This window comes from Oryzias latipes, chromosome 13, assembly GCF_002234675.1.
Source record: "Oryzias latipes chromosome 13, ASM223467v1".
Classification (NCBI taxonomy): domain Eukaryota; kingdom Metazoa; phylum Chordata; class Actinopteri; order Beloniformes; family Adrianichthyidae; genus Oryzias; species Oryzias latipes.
This window is the reverse complement of record NC_019871.2, coordinates 8,857,674-8,885,352: the sequence shown is the minus strand read 5'-3', so window position 1 is coordinate 8,885,352 and position 27,679 is coordinate 8,857,674. Positions and strand designations below refer to the sequence as shown.

Sequence of the window (27,679 nt, the reverse complement as noted above, 5' to 3'; positions counted from 1 at the left end):
AACAGCAGATAAAGGCACTACATGTTAGAAGGAAAACTGTTTTACAAGAGATCATAAAAGCTGTTTAAAAAGTAAATCTGTAAAATAATACCCTTTTATAAACAGAAAGCACCACCTCACACTGCTGTTTAATGCACGATCACATGTCAAAAAACCACAGCCTTCTTTTTCAGGTCTTCTTTGCCAAAAAGATATGATCAGCTTTTAGTCCTTGAATTTATTATGTTTCCTTCCTCAATCAAAGGTGTAACACACAAATAATGAAAAAAAAAGTCAAGGTTAGAAATATTTGTCATGGTTTCCGTTTTTTGCTGCACACACAAAAAGAGTTTCAAAACGTGTGTACTTTGTAGTGGATGTGGCAAAACGATACTTGCACAAATTTAAAAACATCTTCTATGTGTACACGCATCAACCATTTTAGTCCTTGTCAACAAATTTAGATAAAGAAACTCACCAGTGGTCCCTTGATTTTATACTATAAATTGACAAAAAATACATTAGAATTATTGAATAAGAATTAGGCATAAATTTGTGCCACTTTAAAACATTTTTCTTTCTAATTTTGTCTATATAGCAATAAGAAATTCTAAGAAAAACACATTTTTGTTCCATTTCTTCAAGTTACTTTTTTTTAAAACCTAGCTTACTTTGCAAACATTTGAATCTCTATTGCAACCCTATACATTTTCAGTTTCCTCAGTAAAGTCAGTTTAATATCTCTGGTTTTGAAACAGTATATGAGTGGATTCAGTGCAGGAGGAAGAAGGCTGTACAGCAGTATCAACAAAATACGAATATCTAAACTAAAAGAGAATCCAACAGTGCTGGCAACATAAACGAAGCACCGAGGGAGGTAGAAAAGACAAGTAATGAAGATTTGTGGGGTGCAGGTGGATATGGTTTTTTTGCGGCCTGAAGAGCTGGACATTTTCAAAATAACCACAATAATAGACACGTAAGAAAACAATATGAATGCCAGAGGCAGCAAAAGACATAACATGGCAATGCAGAGAGCCGTGACCTGAACCTCCCTTAGATTTCCACCACATCCCTGATTTGTTAAAGAAATGTGGTCACAGTAGCACTGAGCGATGATGTTTGATTTACAGTAGGATAAAGTGAGAGCGTGGAGCACAATCGTCATCATCAAAGGTGCGGGGATGAACCAGGCGAATCCACAGAGCACAGATATGATGTTGTTTGTGATTAGCACAGGATATCGCAGTGGAATACACACGGCAATGAATCGATCCAAAGCCATCACCAACAACAGGAACGACATCACGGATCCTAAATAATGGACCATAAACATTTGCGTAAAACAGGAGTTGAATGAAATGTCGCTGTCGGCAAACCAATACTTTGCTATGATTTTTGGGATGGTGAAAGTGCTGAAAGTCAAGTCGTTCAATGCCAAGTGACAAAAGACAAGGTATGAGGGTTTTTGAAGTGACTTCTCACAGATGACCAATGCTAAAATGAAAACACTCCCTGTTGCAGTGGTGAGGTAGATGAAAAAAAACAAAGCTGACACGGGTGCGTAGTACTGCGGGGAAAGTCCGGGGAATCCGAGGATGTGGAAGCTTTCTGTCCTTGAAATGTTTGGAATGATCAGTAATGCCATTCTTGCTGTTGCACAGCTTTCCTGCAAAGGAGTAAAACATGCAGATCTATGTACCAGTCTTAAAGTGAAACGAGTCACACTGCTTTTGGTTCAAGTCAACAATTTGGAATATATCTATTTTTTTATTTCAAATAAAGACGTTTTTTATTTGTATTAAAGCCAGATATTCTGCTTTTTTATCAATTAAAATGATCCACAAAAACTAAAGAATAATGAAGTTATTTTTTAACACCACTGTAACCAGTGAACTAGGTTAAATTGCATTTTTGCTGTACTGTAAATGGATCGTCAAATCTAACAGAAAAATTGTGCAGTTGTAAATTATTTATCCAGTTTATTCAAATACTTTTTTGTTCTCTCTTGTTAACACAAAGATTGAGTAAATCAGACTGTCTTTGGAATAATCTTACCTCCGTGACTCAAGTCAAAAGTCCAAGTGCAGCTGCAGGATGACATCTAAATATGTGCATGTTGTTTTGTCCAACCAGGCACATCCTTGGAGGCCCAAATTCTCAAATGGCTCCTAAAAGTGCCCAAACGTATAACCAGTATGAGTTCAGTTTCATGCAACACTTACGAAAACAAATCTGCAAATTAAACTTTTATTTATTCAGCAGAGCAGGTTAGAATAGCTATTGCACCCCCCATTTATTGTTATTACAATAAGCTGACATCATTCAGAGCTACAGGCAATCATTTCCATTCATCTTGCAATTTTTTGCAAAATCTTCTTTCTTATAAATGTTTAAAAATGCGTGTGTCTCAACATGTGGTTGGGGGGGGAATTCCTAATTCAATTTTATTGTTTTACTAAAAAATATGTTATAGTCTGTAACCTAACATGTATATTCAACAGGCATGTCATGTCTTTGTTTCAGTGTATAATACAACAGGTTGGGAGTCTACTGTGTTTTAAGATTTTTTAATATTTAAATTATATTTATATACATTTTTATCAATGAAAACAAACATAATTTTTGTAAAATCCACAAACTACCATTAAAATGGTACACTGAAACATGGAAGCAGATTTCTCCTTCTGTATTTCATCTCACACAATGCATAGAAGTTACAGTTTGCATGGTAATTGCAAAATTGGTGACATTTTGGAAAACATTTACAGGACAGACAGACAAAGACTCTGGGCTCTTTGAAGACATAACAAGATTTGACCGCTACGTGTTGCCGATTTTAAAACTTGGTCATCGAGAGTGTGATGCTGTAGTATCGCGAGACCCAGCGAGACGAGTGTGGTGAGTCGACTTGGCGGCGCGTAAGCATTTGAACAAACATTTTCGATCTTGTTTCATTTTTCCGCCATATTAAAATATTTCCTGCTAACTAACACAACCTGTTAAGAGTATTAAGCTTCTGTCAGCCTGGAGGACCTGGAGAATTTCATTGACGAGTGTTTTAATACCTGCAACATGGTGAAGCCCAGAACCGCCACCACCACCCCCTCCGCCAAGCGTGAACGGCCTGAGGACTCTCCCGGGGCTGTGTCCTCTCCGGGCAGCGGAATGAGCGATATCCTGGATTCGATTGACAAAAAGCTCTCCAGCTTTGATGGCCGCCTCAATTTGCTGGAGATCCTCCATAGAGAATTTCAAGGTCTGCGGGAGTCTCTGGAATTCAGCCAGCAGCAGGTGCGGGAGCTTGCAGCGGAGAACCAGGCCCTCAGAGAGACCGTGAAGACCCTGAGCAATGACACCGCCCGTCTCTCCGAGGAGAACCGATCCATAAAGGAAACCCTCCTGGATCTTCAGTCGAGGAGCATGAGGGACAATCTAGTGGTCGCGGGGGTTCCAGAGGAGGTAGGAGAAGACCCCGAGGCCACCGTCAGATCCTTTTTACAGGTCCACCTGAAGCTCCCCAAGGAGGAGGTGCAGAAGATCTCCTTCCACAGGGTTCACCGCCTCGGAGGAAGAAGGTCCGACCACCAGCGCCCGCGTCCCATTGTGGCTAAATTCGAACATTTCAAACAGAAGGAGTTGGTGAAGGGCCGCGGACGGGAACTGAGAGGCACGCATTACAGCGTTAATGACCAGTTCCCGGCAGAAATCCTCCGTAGAAGGAAGATCCTGTTCCCGCTGAGGAGGAAGCATCTTGCTGCTGGTTCGAGAGCGATTGTGGCCGTTGACAAACTTTACGTGGACGGCCGGCTGTTCCGGGACCCGGAGATCACCCCCTGGCTGTGCTGAAGGCTTTCAGATCCGCGCTGAGAACATCTGCGCTGCCCAGAAGAAACCCGCTAAATTTACCTCAATGAATGGAAAACAGGATCATCAATAATCCACACCTCGATCTCAGGAAAACAGTCTTTTTTTTTTTTTTCGTCACCTCAGTCCCACTGATGTTTCTATTGTTGTTTTGTTGTTGTTTTCGTTTTCCATTCTATCTCTTTTTTTCTTTCCTTTACTCTCCCCCCCCCCTCTCCCCCCTCATTATATGTAAATCACCTGGAAGCAACTCATCCTCGGTAAGTATTTATTTATGCACGGAACGGGCGCGCGCACACACAAGCGCACACAGGGGCGTGCACATGCGATCCCGCACACACACGCCGACATACTGCAATCACCTCACACAGGCTCTCATAGGACGCACGCGACACGCAGCTCACATAGCCAGAAAACGTTCACGCGCACAGCGCTTCTCAATACGGGCACGCGCACACGGACTGGTACACAAGCACTACTTAACTCTACACCTTTTCAGTCAGAGCAGTTATGAACAGTCTTAACATCGTTAGCTGGAATGTGCGTGGACTTGGCTCTGAGCCAAAGAGACTGAAAGTGTTAAATCACCTGGATGGTCTAAAAGCAGATATAGCTCTACTGCAGGAGACCCATTTATCAAATTCTTTGGATCACCTTATGTGCTGCTTACAATTTCCAGTTATATACTCTGCCAGTTACAACTCCAAACAACGAGGAGTTGCTGTTTTAATTAATAAAAATCTTAATTTTACTCATAAGGATACAGTTACTGACCCAGAAGGCAGATTTGTAATCATTAATATATCCATTCAGAATAAGGACTATTGTATAGTGAGTGTTTATGGTCCTAATGTTGACGACTCTTCCTTCTTTCACAGATTCTTCACCTCACTCTCAGTCCACTCTGACTCCACAATCATTATAGGAGGAGACTTCAACCTTGTTTTGGACCCTGAACTTGACAGACTCAGCACAGCAGCAAATCAGCGTACATGGCGATCTGCAAGTATTCTCAAGCAGTACATGAATGATCTGGGTCTCTGCGACGCGTGGCGCTCATGTCACCCAAACACTAAAGGGTTCACCTTTTTTTCTCCAGTTCACTATTCACACTCCCGTTTAGACTATTTATTAATCAGTAACTCTCTTTTAAAAAATATTCAAAGCTCCAATATCCATCCAATTATTATCAGTGATCATGCACCAGTCTCTGTAAACATTTCTAGGGAAAAATCCACACCCTCTGGTACAACCTGGAGGTTTAATACGTCTCTGTTAAAGGACCAGGAATTTCTTGAATTCTTTAAAAAAGAGTGGGCAACCTTCTTAGACTTCAACAATACTCCAGACATCCCACCGTGCGTTCTTTGGGAAGCAGCAGAGGCAGTCATGAGAGGGAAAATCATTTCTTATTCAACGCACAAAAAACGCAAAGAGAAAGCAGATTTATTAGAATTAGAAAATAAAATCAAAACCCTGGAGAATGCTTATGCTGCTTCTGCACAGGAACACATTCTGAGAGATCTGAAAAATTTAAAGCTGCAGTTAAATGACATCATTAATAAACAAACACAATTTCAAATACAAAGGCTACGACTTGAAAGATTTGAAAACTCTAATAAATCTGGCAAATTTCTGGCTAATCAGCTTAAAATTAACAGAGAAAAATCATCAATCACCTCTATTATGGACCAAACAGGAAATGTCACCCATGACCCGGTCAAAATTAATAACGCATTTGAAAACTTTTATAAAAACCTGTACACACCGCAGATCAATCCGTCAGAGCAAAGTATTGACTCATTTCTTAATAATGTAAACCTACCCAGGCTAAATGAGGATCAAATCACAAATTTAGACTCTCCGCTCTCGTTGTCTGAACTTCATGAAGCTCTGTTACTTATGCCCAATGGTAAAGCACCAGGGCCTGACGGCTTTCCTGCTGAGTTTTATAAAGAATTCTGGGAACAACTGGCACCAACATTTTATAAAACTGTCACATCTATTAATGAGAGCCAATCAATGCCACCTAACATGAACTCAGCCAACATAATTCTTCTTCTAAAACCAGACAAAGATCCCACTAGTCCTTCAAGCTATCGCCCTATTTCTCTAATCAATGCAGATGTAAAAATTATCTGCAAAGCACTAGCACAGAGAATAGAAAAAATCACTCCTCACATAATTCACTTCGACCAGACTGGATTCATCAAAGGCAGACACTCGGATGATAATGTCCGTAGACTAGTTAATATAATAGACTTTGCCACCATTAAAAACCAGGAAATGACGGTACTATCGCTGGATGCTGAAAAAGCCTTTGACAGAGTTAATTGGAAGTTCCTTATTGCTGCCCTCCAGAAGTTTGGTTTTGGAGAAGCATTCATCAATTGGATCAAAATATTATATCACAACCCCAATGCATCAGTTAGAACTAATAAACAGACTTCAAACAGGTTTTTTCTTGGAAGAGGAACCAGACAGGGCTGCCCACTCTCTCCTTCTCTTTTTGCTATATTCATTGAGCCTTTAGCTGCAGCAATAAGACAGAATGAGAGCATTATAGGAATAAAAACCAAACACAGCCATCATAAAATTAGTCTTTATGCGGATGACATATTACTGTTTTTAAGGAATTTACATTCTGTAAATGAAACAGCAATGATCATAAATGAATTCTCCTCCATATCAGACTATTCCATTAATTGGAATAAGTCTGTTTTATTACCACTCAACAGGAATATGGAACAAAGACTCACAATTCCAGTTAAAACAGGAAATATCAAATATCTGGGTATCTACTTTTCCCCCAAACTATCAGAACTGGTGCAGCTAAACCACACCCCATTACTGAAAAGCATACAGGACGATCTAACACGCTGGACCAACCTGCCTTTGTCCCTTATGGGCAAGGTAGCCACGGTTAAAATGAAAATCTTACCCAAGGTTAATTATCTCTTCTCAATGATTCCCACACAACCGCCATTAAAATGGTTCAAAACATTAGACTCATCCATATCAAGCTTTCTATGGAACAACAAACCTGCAAGAATTAGTCTAAAAACTTTAAAATCTGCAAAAAACTGTGGAGGATTAGAATTACCTAACTTCCACAAATACTTTCTTGCAAATAGATTACAATACATCTTAAAATGGTTAAAAAATAATCCAGAAACCAACTCATGGTTAGACTTGGAACAGGCGTTATGTGGAAAGATCAACCTGTCACAGCTACCATTTATTAGCCAAACAGTTAAAAAACAGGATTGTTTCAAAAGCATTAATATAAATGCCACCTTAACAGCCTGGTGGGAATTTCTCAAAATATCAAAATCATCAATTCAACCGTGCAAAATGACACCCATCTGGAACAACCCGGACATCCTTATTAACAAAAAAATGATTCACTTCCCAGCTTGGCAAGCAGGGGGCATAAAACAACTAGAGCACGTAATTATTGATAGAAGATTCATAACCCCCCAGGAACTTCAGGACAAACATGGAATAAATAAATTCTTGGAATATCAGCAACTTAAATCAAGTATTACTAAAAAGTATAAAATTAAAGACGACGATTTAAAGCTACCAGATGTAGTTACCACTCTGATTAATTTTTCAATGTATAGAACTCTCTCCAAAATATACAAACTTTTATGTAATTTAGATAACAATATTGCCCTTCCAACAAAAAAATGGGATGCAGATTTGAGCATCAGCACAGATGAAAGCTTCTGGTCAGAACTTTGTCTAAACACCTTTAAACTGACAAAAAGTCCAAATCTGCAGCTAATCCATCTCAAAACTCTTCACAGAATTTACTACACTGGACAGAGGATGTTCAAGATGGGTCTCAGTAACTCAGACATTTGCGAGCACTGTGATAATAATCTACCCGACAGCTACATGCATGCACTGTGGTTCTGCACTCCTGTCCAGGCTCTCTGGCAGCAGGTATGTGCCGATTTATCAGTCTGGCTTAAGGTTTCAATCACTGCCTCACCGTCACTTTGTGTGCTTGGTGACATGAGTGCCATCGATATAGAAGAAGGATTAGCATCTATCATTTTCATAACTCTTTGTATTGCCAAAAAAACTATTTTAATAAATTGGAAAAACAAGAAAAATATAAACATAAGTCAACACAGAAATCTGCTGTTTGATCATATCAGCTTGGAAAAAATGTCAGCCCAAATCTCAAGTAACTTTGAAAGAATTCAGTCTCTCTGGTCTCCTGTGGTTGACTCCATGACTTAGGGGGTGGGGGGCTTGGTCGTCGCTGCTCCTTGCCCTTCTGCCGTGGTATGGGGTGGGGGTCGGGGCTTCCGGTGCCTGGCGGGGGCGGTGGGGGGCTCCGTTGGTCGGGGGGTCGGGTCCGGTGCCTGGGTGGGGCGGGCTGGGGCGCTGCGTGGTCCTCTGGGCTTGGGTGTGGGGGTGCGTGGTGGGGGGGTGGGGTGGTGGTCTGGCTTGGCTTGGGGGGGTGGTCCCTTTGCCTGTGCTGGGGGGGGTTGGCGGGGGGCCCTGCTCGGGTGGGGGGGGCCCAGCGGCGCCGGATGGGCTGCCCATCTGCACCTGGGGCTGGGATCGGCCCTTCCCTGGCTCTGGGGCGGGACGGGACAGCCCTCTCGGGGCCCCCGGTCGCTCTGGGTGTCACCCGCTTCGGCTGCGGGGTCTGGGGTGGGGTGGGGTGGGGGGCTTGTCGGCCCTGTCCTGTGGGGGGCGTTCTGGGGGGGAGGGGGGGCCCATTATTAGTACGGGTCGGGGGGGCTAGCGGGTCGGGGTCTCCGCTGAGGCAATCAGTGGTTGCCTCGGCCGGTTGGCCTCCTCGGTCCCGTCGAGGCCTGACCAGAGCTCTTCTAGGGCCGGCGTCTGGGGGTGGGGGCCTGGGCTTGCTCCGGGGGGGGGCGACGCTTTCTGGCTCCTCTCTCTCTGTGTGGGGTGGGTGGTGCCGGGCCTGGGGTGTCGGCGCCTCCGGGGGTGGGCCCCTGGGCTGGGTGGCCCTGGCCCCTTTGCTGGGGGTGGGCTGGGGGACGGCTGTTTGACCACCGGGGGACAGTCTACCAGCTGTCCCCAACTTACCCCCTTCCTTATATAACCTCATATTAGGGTGAGGGGGTGGGGGGTCTAGCCTGCGATGCGCCTTGGGGGGGGGCTACTTGGGAGTGGCCCCCCTCCTATGGTTGCCGTATGGAGTGGGCCCCCCCTCTTTCGGTTTTATTTGCACCTTAGACATGTAGGGTCCTTGGTAGGGGGGGTGCTTGGACATCACTGCAAGCAAGCAGCAGATGTCCTCCTGGCACCCTACCCGCCAATTTTAACCGCACCTTAGACATTTAGGGCCCCCCTTGGTGTGGAGGGTGAGGGGACATCACTGTGAGTAATGAGGAGATGTCCCCTTAGTGCCCTACTCGCCAATTTTAACTGCACCCCCCTTAGTACACACACCCCTCCCCCTTCAATATATACATTCAAACATAAACACACACACATGCACACAAACACCCTCTCAAACACCCATACACGCACACACATTTTACAAGGAAGGTGGGACCTGGGTCCATCTGTCCCCTACCCCTTCCCTGGTGGGGGGTGCGGGCCCCTTGGCGATGGCGGCCGTGTCCCTTGGGTTCCGGCTCCCTGGGCCCGGCGGTGCTCTCTCCGCACGGTGGGGGGGTTCATATTACACCTGAGCCGGGGGTGTTTGTGTCCCTGGGGGGTGGGTCCTGGTCCTTGCCCCTGGGCGCTGGGCCCCGCCAAACTTCCAACATGGCCGAGCCTGGTCGGGCCATATTTATAACATCCCTTGTGGGCCGCCCTTTTTTCCCCGGGGTTCCCCCCTCCTGGGCGGGGGCGGCGGGCCCCTGCCTTGCTCCTACCTGGACCAACCGTGGGCCGGGTGGGTGGCTGCCTGGAGTGCGGAGCGGGTCTCCCTTGGGGGGTCCTGGCTCGTACCTGGGGTCGGGGCGGGGGGATGCCCGGAACTCCTGGGTGGTGGTGGGGTGCTCGTCTGGGGCTGTGGGCGTCCCTCTCCGGTGGGGCCCTGCGTTGGGCTCTTCCGGCGCGGCGGGGGGCTGCTTTCCTGGCTGGGCTGGGGCGGCGCTCTCTTTCCCTCTGCGCCTCCCTGCTCTCTGGCTCTGGGGGCCTCGCGGCGGTCCTGCTGGCCCTGGCCTGGGTGGCGGTCTTGGTCGCCCGGGGGGCGGTTGTTCCCTGCCTGTTCCCGTGTGGCGTTGGGGGAATTCCGGCTGCCGCTGCTGCTGCGGCGGGGGTATGGGTGTGGGGGTGGCTGGGCGCTCCTCCTCCTTCTTTTCACATTCCACCATCCATTTTAGAAGAACATAAACACTCACCTGAGCACAGGTGTTAGCTCACCTTTGCACTAATAGTTTGCATGATTGAATGAATGAAAGATTTCACACTAGTTGGTTTAAAGGCATAGGTATGCGTTCGTGAACACTATCTGTTTTGTGTGCATGTTGACATGTGGACATTTTTGCGGCTAGCAGGTGTGTTGATAATATTTGAGTGTGTGTGAACAGGCCCCGCCCTTTTTGTACTACATTTGAACCGTACCATAACGATAAACAACCAGTAAACCTGTCTGCTCTATGCTGCTTCATGGTCTTACCCCCCTTCCCCTCCTATTATCACCCTCCTACCCCCCCCTCTCTCTAACGTCCCTCTCTCTTCTTCCCCTCTTTCCTTTTCCGTCCGGTCCAACACCAAAGATTTTCAAACATGATTGAAATTAATAAATTTTGGCCTCAATTACAAAAGGGGTTTATTCAGACATACCTTTGGTTTGTCTGAAGATGAATAACCCCTCTTGTTAAAATAAAATATGTCCAACACAAGAGGCCCTCAGCTCTCATCTGTTTGCCTAGCTGTTGGACAGGACAAGTTAAGAAAAAAAAAAAAAAAAAAACTTGGTTGTGCCGGGAGATGTGGCCTTTGTAAAAATGCATGGCTTATTTTTTGCGGTGACCCCCCCCTTCCAAAAAAAAGTAAAAATAATTTAAAAATACAGGCGAGTAATAGTGTAAGGGTTCTGTGGTTTAGTCTTGGGTTGGTTTGGTTGTTTTTGGTCCTGTTCTGATTTTTTTTTTTTTTTTGGGTTAATCATGACCCACAGCTGTCTTCATTTCCGTTAATTGCCCTCAGTCTATGTCAGTTTCTGGTTTTCAGGTCATACTTTCAGTTCCACTTTGTCACCCTCCTTAGTTTATACATTAGTATTGACATGCTTAGGTTTGTTTATTAAATGTATGAGTTTGGTCCACTAAGCCTGGTCTCCTGCGTGGGTCATACGTTTACCACCGGTTCTTGACATTTAGCTTTACCAACTGTAAAATGCACCAAATAAAAATACTAACTATAATTAAGATTTTAAGGTGAAGAATTTTACTTCAAAGCCTTAAAATAACCGCGAAATTCAAATACCTTTTCACAACTATTAAAATTCATGTATCCTATTTGGGGGTAATTTCACATCTGTGATGATAGGTTGTGGAACATCTGCAAAAGCCAAAGATTTCAGATGTTCCTACACAAGACTTTGGTTTTGATTCTTCTTTGACTGGTGTCTTTTTTTCTTTCCTGTTAACCCTTGTGCTATCCTAGGCACTTTAACATTGGGAGTCTAGACCCACTAGGCAGCGCGCTGAACCTTCTGTCTTCAATGATTTGTGATATTCACTGGTGTCCATGGATTACATGAAATCCTCTCCACCTTTATCCACCTCGTCAACACGTCAATGTAAGGGTGGGGTCATAGGATAGCACAAGGGTTAAAATGTTTCAGATTTGAAGTCCCACTGCAATCATGTTTCAACCTATTGATAAAGCATTCCCAGGAGTCTTTTAATTATATTTTTGACATTTGTGGGTAAAATAAAATTAAAATAAAAACCTGTGTCGTTCTCTAGGACATAGTTTCGGCAGAGTTCTGCTGTAGTTTATCAAAAAATTGTTGTGGGTGAGATTGTTTGCCCCCTTCCCATTGCTGAGAGTTCTTTGTTTCCCCCGCCCTCTCACAGCCCCTCACACCCACCGTACAGCCGGACAGGTTTGAGCCAGATGCCAGCTCTGAAAAGGAGAACGAAGACATAAACAGATCTATTTGTCTGCAAGTGGATGTTCAGAATGGAGCGGAGCAGGGCGGTTGAACCCCGGCCAGCGTATTTTCTGTAACCAATAAAGTTTTTTTTTAATCTGCATTTTTTTATCTGCTCCTGATTCACAATGATTTGAATAAAGATGTGCTCAGAAATGCAATGTTAATCTCAAATTTATTTATATATATCCTTCATCAACAGAAAACTGGTACAAGATCTTTCTTTGACCAATAGTAGTCCAGTTTTCGGTGAACAGCAGCAATGGCGGTCGTTGTTAACCCGGCCTCGACTGACCCAGTATGGATATCATAGGTCTGATCTGCGTATTTGGTTTGGCAAAGATTTTACGTCGGATGCCCTTTCTGACACTTCCCTCTGTATTTATTCAGGCTTGGGGCCGGCACAATGAGACCATGGCTTTAGTCCCCTTGTGGCTACTTATACAGTTTTTTTGTTGATATTTTCATTGATGTTGTGATCTTAAAAAGGTTTTTGCGACAAGAGATTTATTGCATTTTAGGGCCACCATACATATAGCACATTCAAAACATGCAAAAAAAGAAACAAACAAATAAAAAAAAGTTACTCAATCACAAAGAACTAACTTTTTTAATATGCTTAACATTTAGTGTGTTTCTGAAATTATCGACTATGAACCTCGCAGTCCTGTTTTTTTGTCATAACATTTGGCAGATCTCATGGAATTCATCTGGGAAAATAGTCAATTTGGGATTCCTCTTGTTTTTATGACACACAGATGACGAGGACAACTTATTAAAGCAGAGTCTTAATGGATGTGCTGCAGAACGCTTGTAACCATTTTTCTGTATGATGTCAAGTAGAAAACATCCCATCAAACTCTTCATTGATTCAGTTTTCTTCTGTTTCTGTGGTAATTTTGTAGATATGTTCATGCTTTGTGTATTTTTTCAGTAACTCTGACACATTTACTGTTGTCACAAAATAACGAATTTGAGGATCAAACTTGTACCTTCATTTTAGTTTGTTATTTTCATTCCTTGTGAAAATTATGTTTTCTAATGTTACGAAGATAAATGATTTTTTCATCACTGGATTTCCTGAACTTCTACCAGAGTATCACAGCCTTGTGTCAACTTTGCTGTTTCTGCTTTATTTGGTAATAGCTGTGGGAAACATTTTTATTTTAGTGTTTGTTATTTGGGAGAAGCGTCTTCACAAACCCTCATATCTGATTTTTTGTCACTTGGCTTTAACTGATCTTATGTTTGGTACTCTAACTCTGCCAAAGATCCTCTCAAAATATTGGTTTAATGACAGCGTCATCTCATTTTACAGCTGTTTTGCACAAATGTACTTTGTTCATTTTTTAGGTGCTGCTCATTCCTTTATTTTGATGGTGATGGCATTAGATCGGTTTACAGCTATTTGTGCTCCGTTGCGATACACATCACTTTTCACAAATGCAGTTGCCTCTGTGCTCTGTGGATTGTCGTGGCTTGTGCCAGCTTCATGGATGGTTTTTGTGGTTTTAGATGCTCTTTCTTTACCTTTTTGTAACTCCAACATTATTGTGCAATGCTATTGTGACCATTTATCAATAATAAACCTAGGGTGTGAAAATGTGCGACAATCAACAGTTTATGGATTCATTGGTGCCATGGTTTCCCTGCTGTTGCCTTTAGCTTTTATTATTTTGTCTTACTTTGTCATCATTGTTACTGTTTTGAGAATTTCCTCCTCTGAGGGTCGACTGAGGACTCTGTCTACCTGCACGCCGCAGCTTCTCATCACAGGTCTGTACTACTTACCCAGATGCTTTGTGTATTTGGCCAATTTTCTGGGATTCACGTTTGGTGTGTCTGTGCGAATCGCTGTTATAGTGCTGTACAGTCTTTTACCTGCTGCGGTCAACCCAGTAATTTACTGTTTTAAAACTAAGGAAATTAAGGAAAATTTGAAAAGAAAATTCCTAACCACTAAAAAAACTATAACAACAAAGATGGGTAGCATAATGCCAACAGATAAATAATGTTTCTGTTATTGTAATTTTGTATCACGTGCTTGTTTTTTTGAAGACAAGTGATACATATAATGAACTGCATTTGTCGTACAGCCATTTTTATTCTTCCTCCTCTCACATTTGTGTTTTATGTACCGGTACATGCTTTGTGCTTGTGAAATGTTTCTTACATAAAAAACTTTCTTTGTGGCATCTATTCATCTTCTATTTATGAATAGTATATTTAATGTGAAATATTACATGTGATTGGATGTTAATTGTGGTTATTTTATATTTGAAAAAATGAGTTTAACAGAATATCAGGGGGAAAAATGTCAAAAACACTTAAAAGATCTAAAGAAACCAGCGACGTGTGGTCAGGGGAGGTAGTGTCTGACCTGCCATTATCCTCACCTCCCATCATAAGATGAATACTATCAATAAAATAAATATGTGTCCAGTAATTTTTGCTATGAATTCAATTTATATGTATAATTCTGATCACTTTAACCATTTTTTTCCTCAAAATCACCCGGAAAGGGACAAAACGGGTTTAGACGATGAATAAATGTCATCTTCTTCCGTTTATTCCCTTTCGGGGTCACAGGGCTGAGTGGCAGAGTGTCCACAATCACACACCCACGCACTGTCACATTCACACCTAGGGATAATTTGGATTAACCAAATAACCCTATGAATAAATGAATCCTCAATACATCACTGTATTTTGGGCATTTCTTGTTCAAATAAGGATAGGCTGCGAGGTGAAGCTGCATCGAGCTCTTCCTCGCGTTAGATGGTGCAATCCCATGCCTTGCATCCCATTTTTTTTAGACATTTAAGACATTTTTATTACATGTCCTCACTTTCCATGTATGAGTTAATGTATTTCATGTTTTTCATGTGTGTCATAATGTACACAGGGAGAGAGTTAACTTTGCCGTCTTCAGCACACATGAGACTGTGTTCCTGAGGGTTTTTATCTCTAAACACATCATTAGACTACACTCAGTGATTATAAAGGCTAGATTATACGAGTGACTAAAAGAGACTAAGCTCCAAGATAAAAGTTTAAAGAACTGAAAGTCAGCATTTGGATAGACTGGGGAAGGTAATTGTTGTTGGAACTCATGGAGCAAAAAAAACAGAAATATTGGTATTTTTGTGTTTAATTTCCTGTATATATCTGCAATGAAAGTTAAATTATGAACTTTTGTTTTCCAGGACTAATATTTCACTGACAATTGAGCTTGAATATTGTTTGCCTGTGTACACAATAATGATTTCTTCCAATGTTACAAAGGTAAAAGACTTCATTATTGTTGGTATTCCAGGACTTTTGCCTGAATATCATGGACTTGCATCATTTGTATTTCTCGCTGTTTATCTCACTATCTTGTTTGGGAATAGTTTCATTTTAGCTGTCATTATATTTGAGAGGGTCCTCCATAAGCCATCATATTTGATCTTTGCACACCTTGCAATGACGGATCTCATCTTTGGCACTTTGACCCTCCCAAAAGTCATCGCCCGGTATTTGTGGAACGACATGATAACGCCATTCACAACCTGCTTTGCACAAATGTTTTTTGTCCATTCTTTAGGAGCAATCCATTCTTTCATTTTGCTGGTCATGGCTTTGGATCGCTTTGTTGCCGTTTGGTTTCCATTGAGATACCCTGCCATAATAACAAACAAAACAACTTCTATTGCTTGCAGCTTGTGCTGGACTTTAACATTCATCCGGATGATGGGGATTGTGCTGCACGCTTCCTCTTTGTCCTTCTGTGACAGTAAGATATTGCAGTGCTTCTGCGATCATGCATCGATAACTAAGTTGGCATGTGGCGAAAATGTTGCATTTGTTCAAGAGGTGGCTTTTGCAAATGCAATGGTGACACTCTTGTTTCCCTTGTCATTCATCATTTTCTCCTATTTTTCAATCATTGTAGCTGTTCTGAAAATGACAAAAGCTGAGGGGTATCACAAAGTGCTGTCCACCTGTGCTCCTCAGATCCTAACCACATGCCTTTACTACGTGCCCAGATGTGTTGTATACATCACTGACAATTTGAAAGTAAAAGTTAGTCCTGATGCCCGGATAATCATCGCGCTGCTGTACAGCCTCATACCTGCTGCAGTTAATCCTCTCATATATTGCCTCAAGACTGCCGACATTAAAGAAGCTTTGATGAAAAGGTTTAAAAATAGGAAAATAAATTTAGCTTTTAAAAGTAACACTAAGCCATGACACGAGTACTGAGAAGAATCACAACTGTTGTGACCAATGTTGTTTGTTATTTTTGTTAAACTATGGTTGCAGCATGATAAGGTTTTAATCTTTTAGTCCTGATTTAAATGCTGTTATTATGGTCTATACTTTCATTCTGTTATAAGATGTCCTTCAGTTCACCACAATGCAGAGTTTATTAGAGGGACTAAACTCATGATATTTATGTTTTTTTTTAATAAAAAAGCTTCATAAATGAAGAACTACAACATTTGTGCATCTCACAGTTGCTTCCTCTCTCCCGCTTCAGCACCTGACATGTATAACCTCCACCCCTCCTGAAAACTAGAAAAAATAGTCTGACTTTTCATTGCTAATGTTTTCACTTTCACTATTATATTTTATGCCAGTATCACTTTGACAAAAAGGAAAGCAATAAAACTAAATGCTGTTTACTCATAACACTTGATGACTACCTGCACGCCGCTCATGTTAACTTTTATGAAAGCATTGAATGTCTGCCTTCCCTCACACCCTGCTTAAGATAGCTGCCATATGACCAAAACAGGTAACAGTTTTCCCCATTTCATTCAGAAACCTGTTCCAGTTGACCAAGTAAATAAATAGAGACAAAACAAACAAAAAAAGTTTTTGTGTCTTTTCTTAACACACAGGTCTCATACCAATGTGTCTATTTGTCCTTTTACATACATAAAAAAGTATTGACCTTTGGTGTTTACCAAAACACTACAGAGTCTTTCACTGTGTTTTATGATCTGATCCTTATATATAATAATAAATTAGTATTCATTATTGTGATTGTTCAGAAAACTCAAATGATGTAGACCAAGTCTTTTCACTTCTTCTTTCTTTTCACTTTTGTTTTTTGCACAAGCAGTTTCAGCATGAAACCTTGGCCACTTTAAGGCCAGATCCACAACCAATCCTCCATCTTTTGGCTGGACACCGTTGCAGTTTACAGCTTAAATTGTGACCTGCAATACTTATTATGAACTAAAACACAAACCAAACCTCAGACCTAAGAAACAGGCAGAGGGGAAGAAAACCGGAAACACACTGAAAGAATGGGACCAAAAATAGTTTTTTCAGTTTTAAGTTAAACTAATTTATTTCCGGACACACATCACTATAAAGTTATGTTTATTTTCAGTATTAAATGAAGCACTTCTTCCCTTTCACTTTACCTTCCCTATAAACTCTTTTTGTTTGTTACAAACTGATGCAACCAGAGAATCACAAGACCATCAAAAAGTACTTCTGCTCTTCAGATCTTCTTTTTCATCTCCTAAAGTCTAAAATCATGTCTTACAGATTGATGTGGCTAAAAAAATTACTCGAGTGTGTGATTTCTGTCTTTTGTTTTTGGTAGGTTTTATGCCAGAACACATGCAAAATAAATGTATAAGTCATAAAAACTGTAAAATAAATCCAGGAGTTTTTTTTATTATTCGGCATAATAAAATAACAAACAAATAAAATATTAACATATATAAAATAACACACTGCTATTATTTATCCAACTAAAAAGTGCTCCCTCTAAATACTAAAATTGAATAATAAAGCTTTCTTTGATTCATGTAAAATGTAATTGATTTAACACTTTTTCTTGTCCTACAAAATGTTCAGACAATCCATGTAAAAAAATTTAAAACTTTAAAGTTGTGTTTAATTTCAAATATAATAATGTCCAGCGGAAAAAGATTTTTAATTAATCAAAGTAAAAGACCATCTAAATCATTTCCTCTGGGTCACTATGACAAAATTCAGAGGGTAAACATGCAATATCCTCAAACACTGGTACATAGCTATTAAACGGCAGATTCAAATTCAAAATATGTACCCACTCTTCAACTACACTGGTTAGATGTTTCCCAGTTTCCTCCTGATCTGCAGCAGACAGGCCTGTTTGCAGAGAGGGTGACTTGACAGGTGGGTTAACTTCTTGCCTCACAGTGTGCTCAGACAAAGATGGCTGCTCAAGCATGTACTTTTTGCCAGCAGTGACATCAAGCCGTCCGTGTTCAGACTCTGAACAGGCAAATGGGATGTCTGCTGCACTTCTAGATGAGGTTTCCCTTCTTATTGTGGATTTCAGGAGTTTTTTCTGCTGTGATGTTTGATGTGACGCTGTCAGGTCTGGAGGAGCATTCAGTTTGCAGATTTCCTCATAACTCAGGCATTGTATCGGCTTCAGGATCTCAGATTGAGGGAACCTCTTCACTGTCTGCAGATGTGCTGTTTCAAGGTCAGGACACTGCTTGTCGAAGGAAGGAACATTTTGAGGCTTTTTGGAGCTTTTGCCTTTCCTAAATCTTGCTAGGAGAATTCCAAGACTTTTCCATTGCTTGCATTCTGCATTCACAGAGTTTCTGGTGCTTACATGACTGCGCCTACTAAAATCATCCAAACGAAATGCACTGCAGATGCTGTTAGTTTCATAGTACTCCAGCTCACTCAGAGGAATGGGCTCTGCTTTCTGGGGGGCATGAGAGTTTTCTTTATCTTTGCAATCATCCAAACAAAAAGATATGTTTGCTTTTCCTTGCTCCTTCCGCTTCCTCTTGTGATGCCTCACTCTATAAATGCCCATACACTTTACAATGATTGCCAGGATCAGGATTGAAGGAAGGACCACAACTGTGATCCAAATCGGCTTGTTGCCACGCTGCTTTTCAGGGCACTGATCATGGGCCGTAGAGGTACAGATGTCGCAGGCATGGTTTGAAACATTACGTAAGCAGATGCAGGACTTGTTCTGTATATTAGGTCCACACATCAACCGTGTTCTCCCACCAGAGTTTTCTTTGAAGCAAGATGAGGGGAGGCAAACACCTGAAGACCCACAGCTTGGCTGGGACAGAGTTGAGCTTGGCCAAACCCCTACTGTTGTACTGTGTCCACTGATTGGCAGATTGTATCCAGTTACATTGAAATACTGCACACATCCACTGAAACCTGATGAAAGAAATATGTACAGATAAGTCTCAAACCAATACTGCAAAAACTGAATCTTGAGAACGTAAAATAAACCTTGCTTGATTTATTTATTTATTTTTGCTTATTTAAAGAAAATCTGCCAGTTGGGTAGGAATTTGGACTTATTTCTTAGGGGTCTGTTTTGCAGTGAATGGACTACCTGCCTTAAAAGGTCAGAAAACCTGATAAAAAGAACAGATCACCTAGTTGTTCGTAGTGGGGTTCTCTTGTTGGAGCTGCACCAAGAATGATCTTTTCCACGTTGATGGGCGTCAGATCCATGCTTTGTTCTGTGCTGTTAAAAACTAGTTTTCTGTCCACAGACAGAGAAGTGCTGTGGCCATCGCTGGACAATGTGAGGACATGCCATATCCCATCAGTCACCTGTAGATCTGCAGTGAACTCTGACACATGTCCGGATGATGTATCTTTGTACACATACACTGGCTTTTTTACTCTTATCTAAGAAAAGAGTAAAGTAGTGAAAACCTGACATAAAAAGGAATTAAGATTTAACATGTAGTGAAAGCACCTTCATTCCTACCATGAGAGTTATGGCTGCCTTCTGTCCAAGGACAAGGAATAACACTCCGTCATCTTGTTGGGTTTTGAATTTAATGTTAATCCCTGTTTGGTTTGTGCTGTTTGCCTTTCTTCCATCCACCAACCCTTTCAGCAGGTAATCTCTCTTGAATCTTTCCTTAATGACATACTCAACGTAATCCCTCTTGCTGAACTGCATTACTAGATTCTCTGACATCACTGCGACAAAAATAGAAAAGGTCAAGCTTTCATGTCACGAGGGTAAATCATTTTGTTTTGTTTTGATCAGCTTTCATCATCTTCACCTGTGGCACAGTTTATTCCACCAAAAGGACTTTGGCAATCGCAGAGATAATCAGACCAAAGGTCATGGCACACACCACCATTTTTGCATGGGACACTGCCGCACGCTGACTCCGTTGCTCGAGTACATCTTTTGCAGAAAAAACATTAGATGCATAATGCAATGCTGACCTATAAAACACATCTACTGCTAAAAACAAATGTTAAAGACTCTGCTTTTCCCTGATCGGTCTTACCTGTCAAAGATGTTAAATGCTGCAAGGGCCATAGAAGGTCTCAGCAAGATGCCATTGATATGAACATGTCGAATGCATCCAACAAAGTCATGGGTTTTAATCTGATCGGGATGCCATAAAATAGATTCAAGAGTCCTGAGTCCTCCAAATGTCATATTATTGTTGCCAACATCAAGTGTTCTAATTCATTCATAAGAAGAAGGGGAAAAAGCATACCTTTAGCTAAGCATAGCCAAGGTTTGAACGGTTAGTTATTATCAACATGGCCTCATAGATACCTTTCAGAGATCGTGCCCTCACTCTTAGAAAAACAAAATCCACTTTTGTAAACATCTGTGCAGTTGTCCACCAGCAAAGAACCCATCTGTTAAATGCATAAGAGTGCATTTCAGGTTTACTCCCTCTGCTCTCAATAACTACTGTCCAGATCAAATAGCTCATATTTAAATCTAATACTCACATTGCCAATCCTTCTTGCAGTTACACTGTGAAAAAGCCCATCTGCAATCTGTTTGTGCGTCTTCAGCCTTACAGGTCCTGAGCCCAGGTCATAGGAGAGCTGCATGCTTCCGTCAACAATTTCCAGTGCAAAAAAATCCCTACTAAAAGATCCCCCAGGATTGTACAAGATGAGTGAGTACTTTTGCACCGTTGCAAACTCAAAATAGATTAAATTAGTTCTGCGATCTAGAGGTGGAAACTCCATGAACGATAGCTCTTCAAAGCCATAGCTGTGCTCCTCACAATGGACTCCACTGACTCCTTAAACAAAAAGGGGAGAGAAAATGCAGTTCCAGCTTGATAGAATGTAACATTTTCCTTTTTAAAAAGATGACAGCGTTTGATTAATTCTACACAGCTTGATCTATTGTTATAAAGTTTGTTGACTTACTATTAAATACTTCTTTAACTTATTTAGAGTGTCAACATTTGTAAACAAATAAAAGCCCAACATAGAACAAAATTTGAATGTTGAAGATATTGAAACAATTCATAACGGACACAAGTTAAGAAAAACATTTAAGACTTTACACTATATGATTGTATGCCATGTAGCCAAAATAGTTAGACAGCATTTATTTTCAATTAAATAATAAAATCCAGATTAATTGTTATAATAATAATATTACTGTCAACAGCAGTCTTATTAGCTCAGCTAAAAGTCCACAAAGCTAAATCAGGGTCAGGCAAGCAGGAATCAATAACGAGCATGTGAGAATCAGAGAAACAACGAGAATAGTCAGGATCCAGAAGAGAGTCAAAGACGAAACAGGGCCAATAAATCAGAAGATCAAGTCTGGATGTTAAACTCAGTAACACAGGCAGAGTGGCAGTACTCCACACTGAGTGAGGCTCAGTGCACTGCTTAAGTATACTGTGAGTGATTTTCAAATAAAAGTCAGGTGTGTGAAATCCAGAAGATGTGCGCTGGGTTTGCTGCGAGAGGAAGTGCGGCCGTGGTGCAGCGGTAGGGCGGTCGACCCATGATCGTAATATTGCAGGTTTGATTCCCGCCTTGCACGCCCATGTGTCAAAGTGTCCTTGGGCAAGACACTGAACCCCACCTTGCCTCTCGTGGGAGGTTGGCGCCAGTGTTCGGCAGAGGAGCCAGCATCAGTGTGTGAATGTGTGTGTGCATGGGTGAATGGGACTGTGACTGTAAAGCGCTTTGGGCCTTCGAAAGAGGGTAGAAAGCGCTATAGAAGTGTTCGCCATTTACCATTTAGAACTCTGGAGACGGTTCTCGCCTGTGACCAGAGGGGGAGACAGAGTTCTGACTTTCGATAATTACTTATGTAAAGCTTTATGTTAACAACAATTACAAGCCCAGCTGGAAAATGTTAACTCAATCAAATGCTGTTTGAACATAAACATGAGTATTAACTATTCAACTGCTTATTTAATTTGACAATTTTATTGTGTTTTGTATAACAGAAATTTATAAATTAGTAAAATGTAAAAGAATGGGGTTGTTAAACCTCATTTAGCCAGTCTGCTGGATCCCCAATACTAACTGATTGCTATCTGTTGTCTGAAAGTAATAGTCTTGTAAATATAAATACTACACATTTTTATTTCATGTGTTGTGTTATTCTTACCAAAGGGACAATTACAGAAGAATCCAGTGGGTAGATTCATGCAAGTGCCCTCAACACATGGAGATGATTTGCAATGGTCAACTGGTTCCTTGCAAATTTCTCCTTCAAAATGAACCATGTATTTGATCAACGCTGAGTCATCTTATCCTGGACAAAAATCTCTACTTTGCAAGATAAAGCTTACCTTCAAAGCCAGACACACAATGACAGTAAGAGCCATTATGTGAAGCAACACAAGTTCCACCATTCTGGCACTTGACCCCCAAACATTCATCAACATCAGCAGAGCAAAAGGTCCCGGAGAAACCAGTCGGGCAGTGGCAGATGAAACCTCCTGCTGTATTCTCACAGGTGCCATTATTCTTACAGGGATTCACCTCGCATTCATCAATGTCGTCTTCACAGAATGACCCAGAGAAGCCAATTTGACAGGTACAGTTGAAGACTTCTTTTTGTGGTGACACAAAGATGACAGCCATGCTTTCCAGAACAGCAACCTCCTGGCTGATGTAAATGTTTTTGCTACACGTTGCCTTGTTTTGACAAGGATTGGTGAAGCATGGATCACTGGTAATGTGAGAAATAGTCACATTGCTCTGAGCCTCTAGGGATTTCTTGTGTCCTGTAGATATACCATTTGCTACCTCTTTGCTAAGATACTGGCCATTGTAATTTTTGACTGCAGCCAACAGAAGGATTTCTTTGCCAATTTGTTTGATTCCAAACACATGAGTTTTTGAGGCCTGCAGGTTGAACAGACTGTCAAGAGCTTTGACAAATCTCAGATACTTATTAGACAGAAATTCCTCCATTGAGGACAGCGACACATAAAACAAAACACAGCTGTCGATTGAAGCATTTGTAAAACCTTTGTAATTCACATAAATACTGTTGTTCACTGTGAACTGAAGTTCATCTCCAGCCTCAACAGTAACGTTAAATGTGGCCTCCCCCTGGAATGGGGATGACCAAAGCTCGCATGTTCCATTGGGTATGGCAAACATGTTACTTGGCCCACTCCTTATGACACAGTTAAAGGTGTCAGACTCATCATGGTCCTCGGGATGAACATTACCAATCATTCCGCCCTGGAAAAAACTACCAAAATATTTCACTTCTATAAAAATGTTTCTTGGCAATGGAGGATTATCATTTTCATCCAAGACTTTGATATGAAATGTTGTAGTTGAAGATAATGGCATTGGAAATCCGGCATCTTCAACAACAACTAGGACTCGATATGCAGAGATAGTCTCACGATCAAGACTCTTTGTGGTAAGTAAAACTCCATCAGCAGTGAGTAAAAAAGCACCACTTGGTGATTGATTTAATAACCAGTAGGTAAAGGGGCCTTGATTTGGTGGTAAATCAGAGTCAGATGCATTCAGTCTCGTGACTATTGTGCCTTCTGGTTGGTTTTCCATCACTTGGGCCTCAGTTGATGTGAGTATTGGAGCATTGTCATTGACATCCCCAACACTTACAATGACGTTCGTCGTCCCTGTGGCTGGAGGGGACCCATTATCAATGGCTGCAACAGTCAAGTTATATACTGGCCAAAGCTCCCTATCAAGGTGAGAGTTTACTAAAATAACGCCACTAAGTGGGTCAATTGCAAAAGACAAATTTGTATTTCCATCTTCTATACTGAAAAAGAAATGATTCCAGTCTAATATGGGGTCAAGATCAGATGCACTCACTGTGACGACAGAAGCCCCAGACGGGCTATCTTCTGTCACATTTGCATCATAGCATGGGGATGTAAACACGGGTGCTTCATTTATGTCAACCACACTGATGTGGACCAAAGTTTCATCTTCATCCATACCAGTAATGACACCAAAGTTCTTGGCCAAAAAATTTAAAACCACCTCATAACTACCTTGCTTCCTCAAACTCCTACTCGTATATATTTTTCCAGAAAGAGTATCAATGTCAAATCCTTGATTTTTCCTATTTCCAAATATTAAATAGAACACCTGACCTTCGGATCCTTGGTCATAATCTACTGCTGACACATTCCCAATCTGAGTTCCAACAGGCACATTGCTAAGCACTGAAAAATGAAATTCTTCTTTCACAAACATTGGGATAAACTCGTTGACATCTTTAACCTGAATAACAACATGTGCTACAGAAAATAATGTGTGTCTACCAGTGTTTGATGCTTTCACTGTTAAATCAAACATCTGCTCCATCTCAAAATCCAAAACATCCATGGTGTTGATGGTACCATTTTCTGGATTAATGGAAAATTTATCTACATGGCCAGCAACAAGAGAGTAAGATATTTGTGCATTTTGACCGGAGTCCATATCAGTAGCTATTGCATCGAGTACAACTGTCCCAATTTCTGAGTTTTCAGGCACCAATGCTATGTACTCTGAGAGTAAAAAGACTGGAGGATTGTCGTTTATGTCCACAACTAACACTGTTACATTTAACATGCCAGTTTTAGAGATCCAGCCACCATCTGTTGCTTTGATATGGAATTGATGCATTCTTTCTTTTTCAAAGTCTAGCTCCATGACAAGTGTTAACAGTCCAGAAGTTTTCCCAACAGACATTGGTGAATAGGGAATGTCATGAGCAACATGGTATGTAATTGCACCATTATGACCATAGTCCCTATCTTCTGCATGAATTCTCCCAACCACTGATCCCACATGCATGTCCTCGGGAACTAAAAAAGTTACATCTGGTTCACTGAAGCTTGGAGAAAACCGATTTCTCTCAGTAATGTCAAAAGTAATTTTGGTTTGTGATGTTAAAGGAGGGAATCCCTGATCTACGGCAATAACAAACAAAGAAAGGGCAGAGTTTTCTTTGCCTGCTAAAGTTTGACTTAAAAATACACGCCCACTGCCAGTCTCAATCCAAAAGAAATCAGATGCATTGCCTCCCTGTAAATAATACTCAATGCTTGTGCTACTGTTGGTGTCCAGATCTGTTGCAATGAGCTGTATTACCTCGGTTCCCACTGGCAAATGAGATGGAATAGCAATCAAAGATGGAATGGGCCAGAACACCGGTGGGTGGTGGTTTACTTTTTCTAATCTCACTTCAACAGTTGCATTACTGGAATGAGAAACTCTTCCACAGTCAAAAGCAAACACTGTAAACTGGAACACTTTGAAATGAGAATGATGTAAATAGAGGGGCTGTTGGGTATAGATTGCTCCAGAGGAAGAATTGATCCAAAATTCTTCATTGTGAGATTCAATTATGTAGAAAATGTCACTGTTTTGCCCTAAGTCAGCATCTGTGGCAAGAACTTGCAAAACAAACACATCTTCTACATTTGTTTCAGTGAGAACAGCTGTAAAAAATGTATCAATAAATGCTGGGCTGTTATCATTGACATCGGAAATGATGATGGTTACATCAGTGCTGACACTCCACACTGAATCATTTGCATGAATTTTTAAAATGTAGTGATCTTGTGCTTCCCTATCCAAAAACCTTTCAACAGTAATCCATCCAGTTCTGAAATCGATACTGAAAGGTGCAGCCTCACTTTGTCCTAGCATAGCGTAAGAAATTACTGAATTAAAGTCATCATCGGTTGAGGTAACTTGTAGAACTGTGAGTCCAACAGGGGCATCTTCGGACACCTCAGCAAAATATATCTCCGAAAATTGAGGAGCATTGTCATTTCTGTCTAAAATGCTTAGGATGATTTTTGCGCTGTCTTTATGAAGTGGCTTGTCAGACTCAACTGCCTCAACTGTTAAAGTGAATACAGCAATGGTTTCCCGATCCAAACTTACAATGGTGCTCACTAGACCATTTTCAGGATCAATGGTGAAATACTCTTTGCTGTTTCCTTCAATTATCCTGTATCTCACTTCACTGAAACTAAGGGAATCAGCATCAATGGCCAAAACATCACAAACTTCTGATGGTGGTAAATTCTCAAAAACTTCACATCTGTATTCTGCTTGAGTGAATTGGGGATAATTGTCGTTCACATCAGTGACATTAAGCTGAACTTCTAAAAAGGACGAGAAGGGAGGTGAGCCAGAGTCTCTGGCTTCTATCAGCAAAGTAAATTCTTTTCTGTTTTCATAATCTAGAGATTTTTCTAGTGTCAGGGCTCCGCTGAACTGGTCCACATGAAAGATGTCTTCAATGTTTCCAGCAGCAATGTAGAGAGAAATGGGTTCAGCTCTGATGCTCACTGCAGAGACTAAAGCCACCAGAGCTCCAACTGGCTCATTTTCAGAAAGAGAATAACGTTGAACATCAACTTTCATTTCTGGAAAATCAGAGTTGTTTTGAAACCGGACACTGACAGTTGTAGTGTCAGATTTAGGATTTTCACCATTATCTTCAACATAAACATTGATTTCAATGTCTTCCATTTTGTGTATTGTTCTAGAGGTAAAAATAGTGCCGCTGTTCTCAATGAAAAACAAATCTGAAATCTGGCCAGACAAAGAATATTGCAGTTCTGCATTCATCTCTGTGTCTTCATCTGTTGCTTTCACTGCACAAATAACAGAACCTGTGGAAACATGTCAACAGGAGACTCAATCTCAAGCCCAAATGTCAATTTTATAGTCACAGAAAAACTTCTTACCTGGGGCCAACTCATTGGGTACATATGCCACATAAGGGCTGTTCTTAAACTGAGGCCAGTGGTCATTTATATCTCCAATAAGCACTGTAACAAGCACAGAGCTTGACAATGGCTGAGTGGGATGTTCGTCACTGGCAACCAATGTCAATGTGTAAATGGAGACAGTTTCTCTGTCCAGTAGATGAGTTGTAAATAGTTCTCCAGTAGTTTCTCCAATAGCAAATGGTGCCTCGAGATCTTCTATAAAATACCTAAATTCAAGAAAATATTAAACACAAACCGTACATGCACAACTTTTGCAATTCAAATATTATATGATGGTCAGTTTTTTTAAAACGCTCTCATAAAGTCACTGTGTTAAAGTCCAACTCCAATCATCTTTTGATCTATTTTAGAAGCATTCCCATCATCCCTTTTTTACACTCTCTCCTGCTAGCGTACAGCCCCTCACACCCCCAACCTAACATTCCTGGTGGAACAAAAACATAGAAAAATATTGGAGCTATCCAACTATACAGTTTTCAGCCAGATTCAATCTCAGATGAGGAAAACAAAGAAGTACATGGATCTAGTAGTTGGCAGGTGGATGCATCAAAATGGAGCAGAGCAGGGAGGTTTTGACCTGCAGACTGTAGCACCTATGCCACTGCTACAGGCTTTTTAAAATGTTGTTGGTTTTTTTTGTCTGCTCCTGATTCACAACAGTTTGAATAAAGACATACATAAGAACAGAACACAAGAACATGTTAAAAAC

At 41.3% G+C, this 27,679-nt stretch overlaps 4 protein-coding genes and 1 pseudogene across 5 annotated transcripts; 2 read left to right on the top strand and 3 right to left on the bottom strand.

The window, feature by feature from the left end:
* Positions 1-331: 331 nt before the first annotated feature.
* LOC101157311 (olfactory receptor 2AT4-like) lies at positions 332-9,404 on the bottom strand. The gene is made up of 3 exons (XM_023961835.1): positions 9,395-9,404; positions 5,700-5,722; positions 332-1,648 (listed from the first exon to the last, which is right to left on the bottom strand). Exons 1-3 carry the CDS (start codon positions 9,402-9,404, stop codon positions 647-649), a joined length of 1,035 nt encoding a protein of 344 aa, XP_023817603.1. The 3' UTR covers positions 332-646.
* Positions 9,405-12,984: 3,580 nt separating this feature from the next.
* LOC101157074 (olfactory receptor 52Z1-like) lies at positions 12,985-13,965 on the top strand. The gene has a single exon (XM_004075547.1). The coding sequence runs from the start codon at positions 12,985-12,987 to the stop codon at positions 13,963-13,965; it is 981 nt and encodes a 326-aa protein (XP_004075595.1).
* Positions 13,966-15,211: 1,246 nt separating this feature from the next.
* Positions 15,212-16,222, top strand: LOC101156838 (olfactory receptor 1-like). The gene has a single exon (XM_004075546.2). The coding sequence runs from the start codon at positions 15,215-15,217 to the stop codon at positions 16,184-16,186; it is 972 nt and encodes a 323-aa protein (XP_004075594.1). The 5' UTR covers positions 15,212-15,214; the 3' UTR covers positions 16,187-16,222.
* A 1,419-nt stretch (positions 16,223-17,641) lies between these two features.
* On the bottom strand, positions 17,642-21,229 carry LOC105355459 (protocadherin Fat 4-like). 2 transcript variants are annotated; one of them, XM_023962043.1, is made up of 7 exons: positions 20,705-21,229; positions 20,523-20,608; positions 20,245-20,424; positions 20,011-20,138; positions 19,707-19,924; positions 19,366-19,624; positions 17,642-19,141 (listed from the first exon to the last, which is right to left on the bottom strand). In XM_023962043.1, the coding sequence occupies exons 1-7, from the start codon at positions 20,948-20,950 to the stop codon at positions 17,916-17,918; spliced, it is 2,343 nt and encodes a 780-aa protein (XP_023817811.1). In that variant the 5' UTR covers positions 20,951-21,229; the 3' UTR covers positions 17,642-17,915. The 2 variants fall into 2 exon arrangements, with proteins under 2 accessions (XP_023817811.1, XP_023817812.1); XM_023962044.1 differs by lacking the exon at positions 17,642-19,141 and having other exon boundaries at positions 19,534-19,924.
* A 1,022-nt stretch (positions 21,230-22,251) lies between these two features.
* LOC110016193 lies at positions 22,252-27,321 on the bottom strand (annotated as a pseudogene).
* Positions 27,322-27,679: the final 358 nt, after the last annotated feature.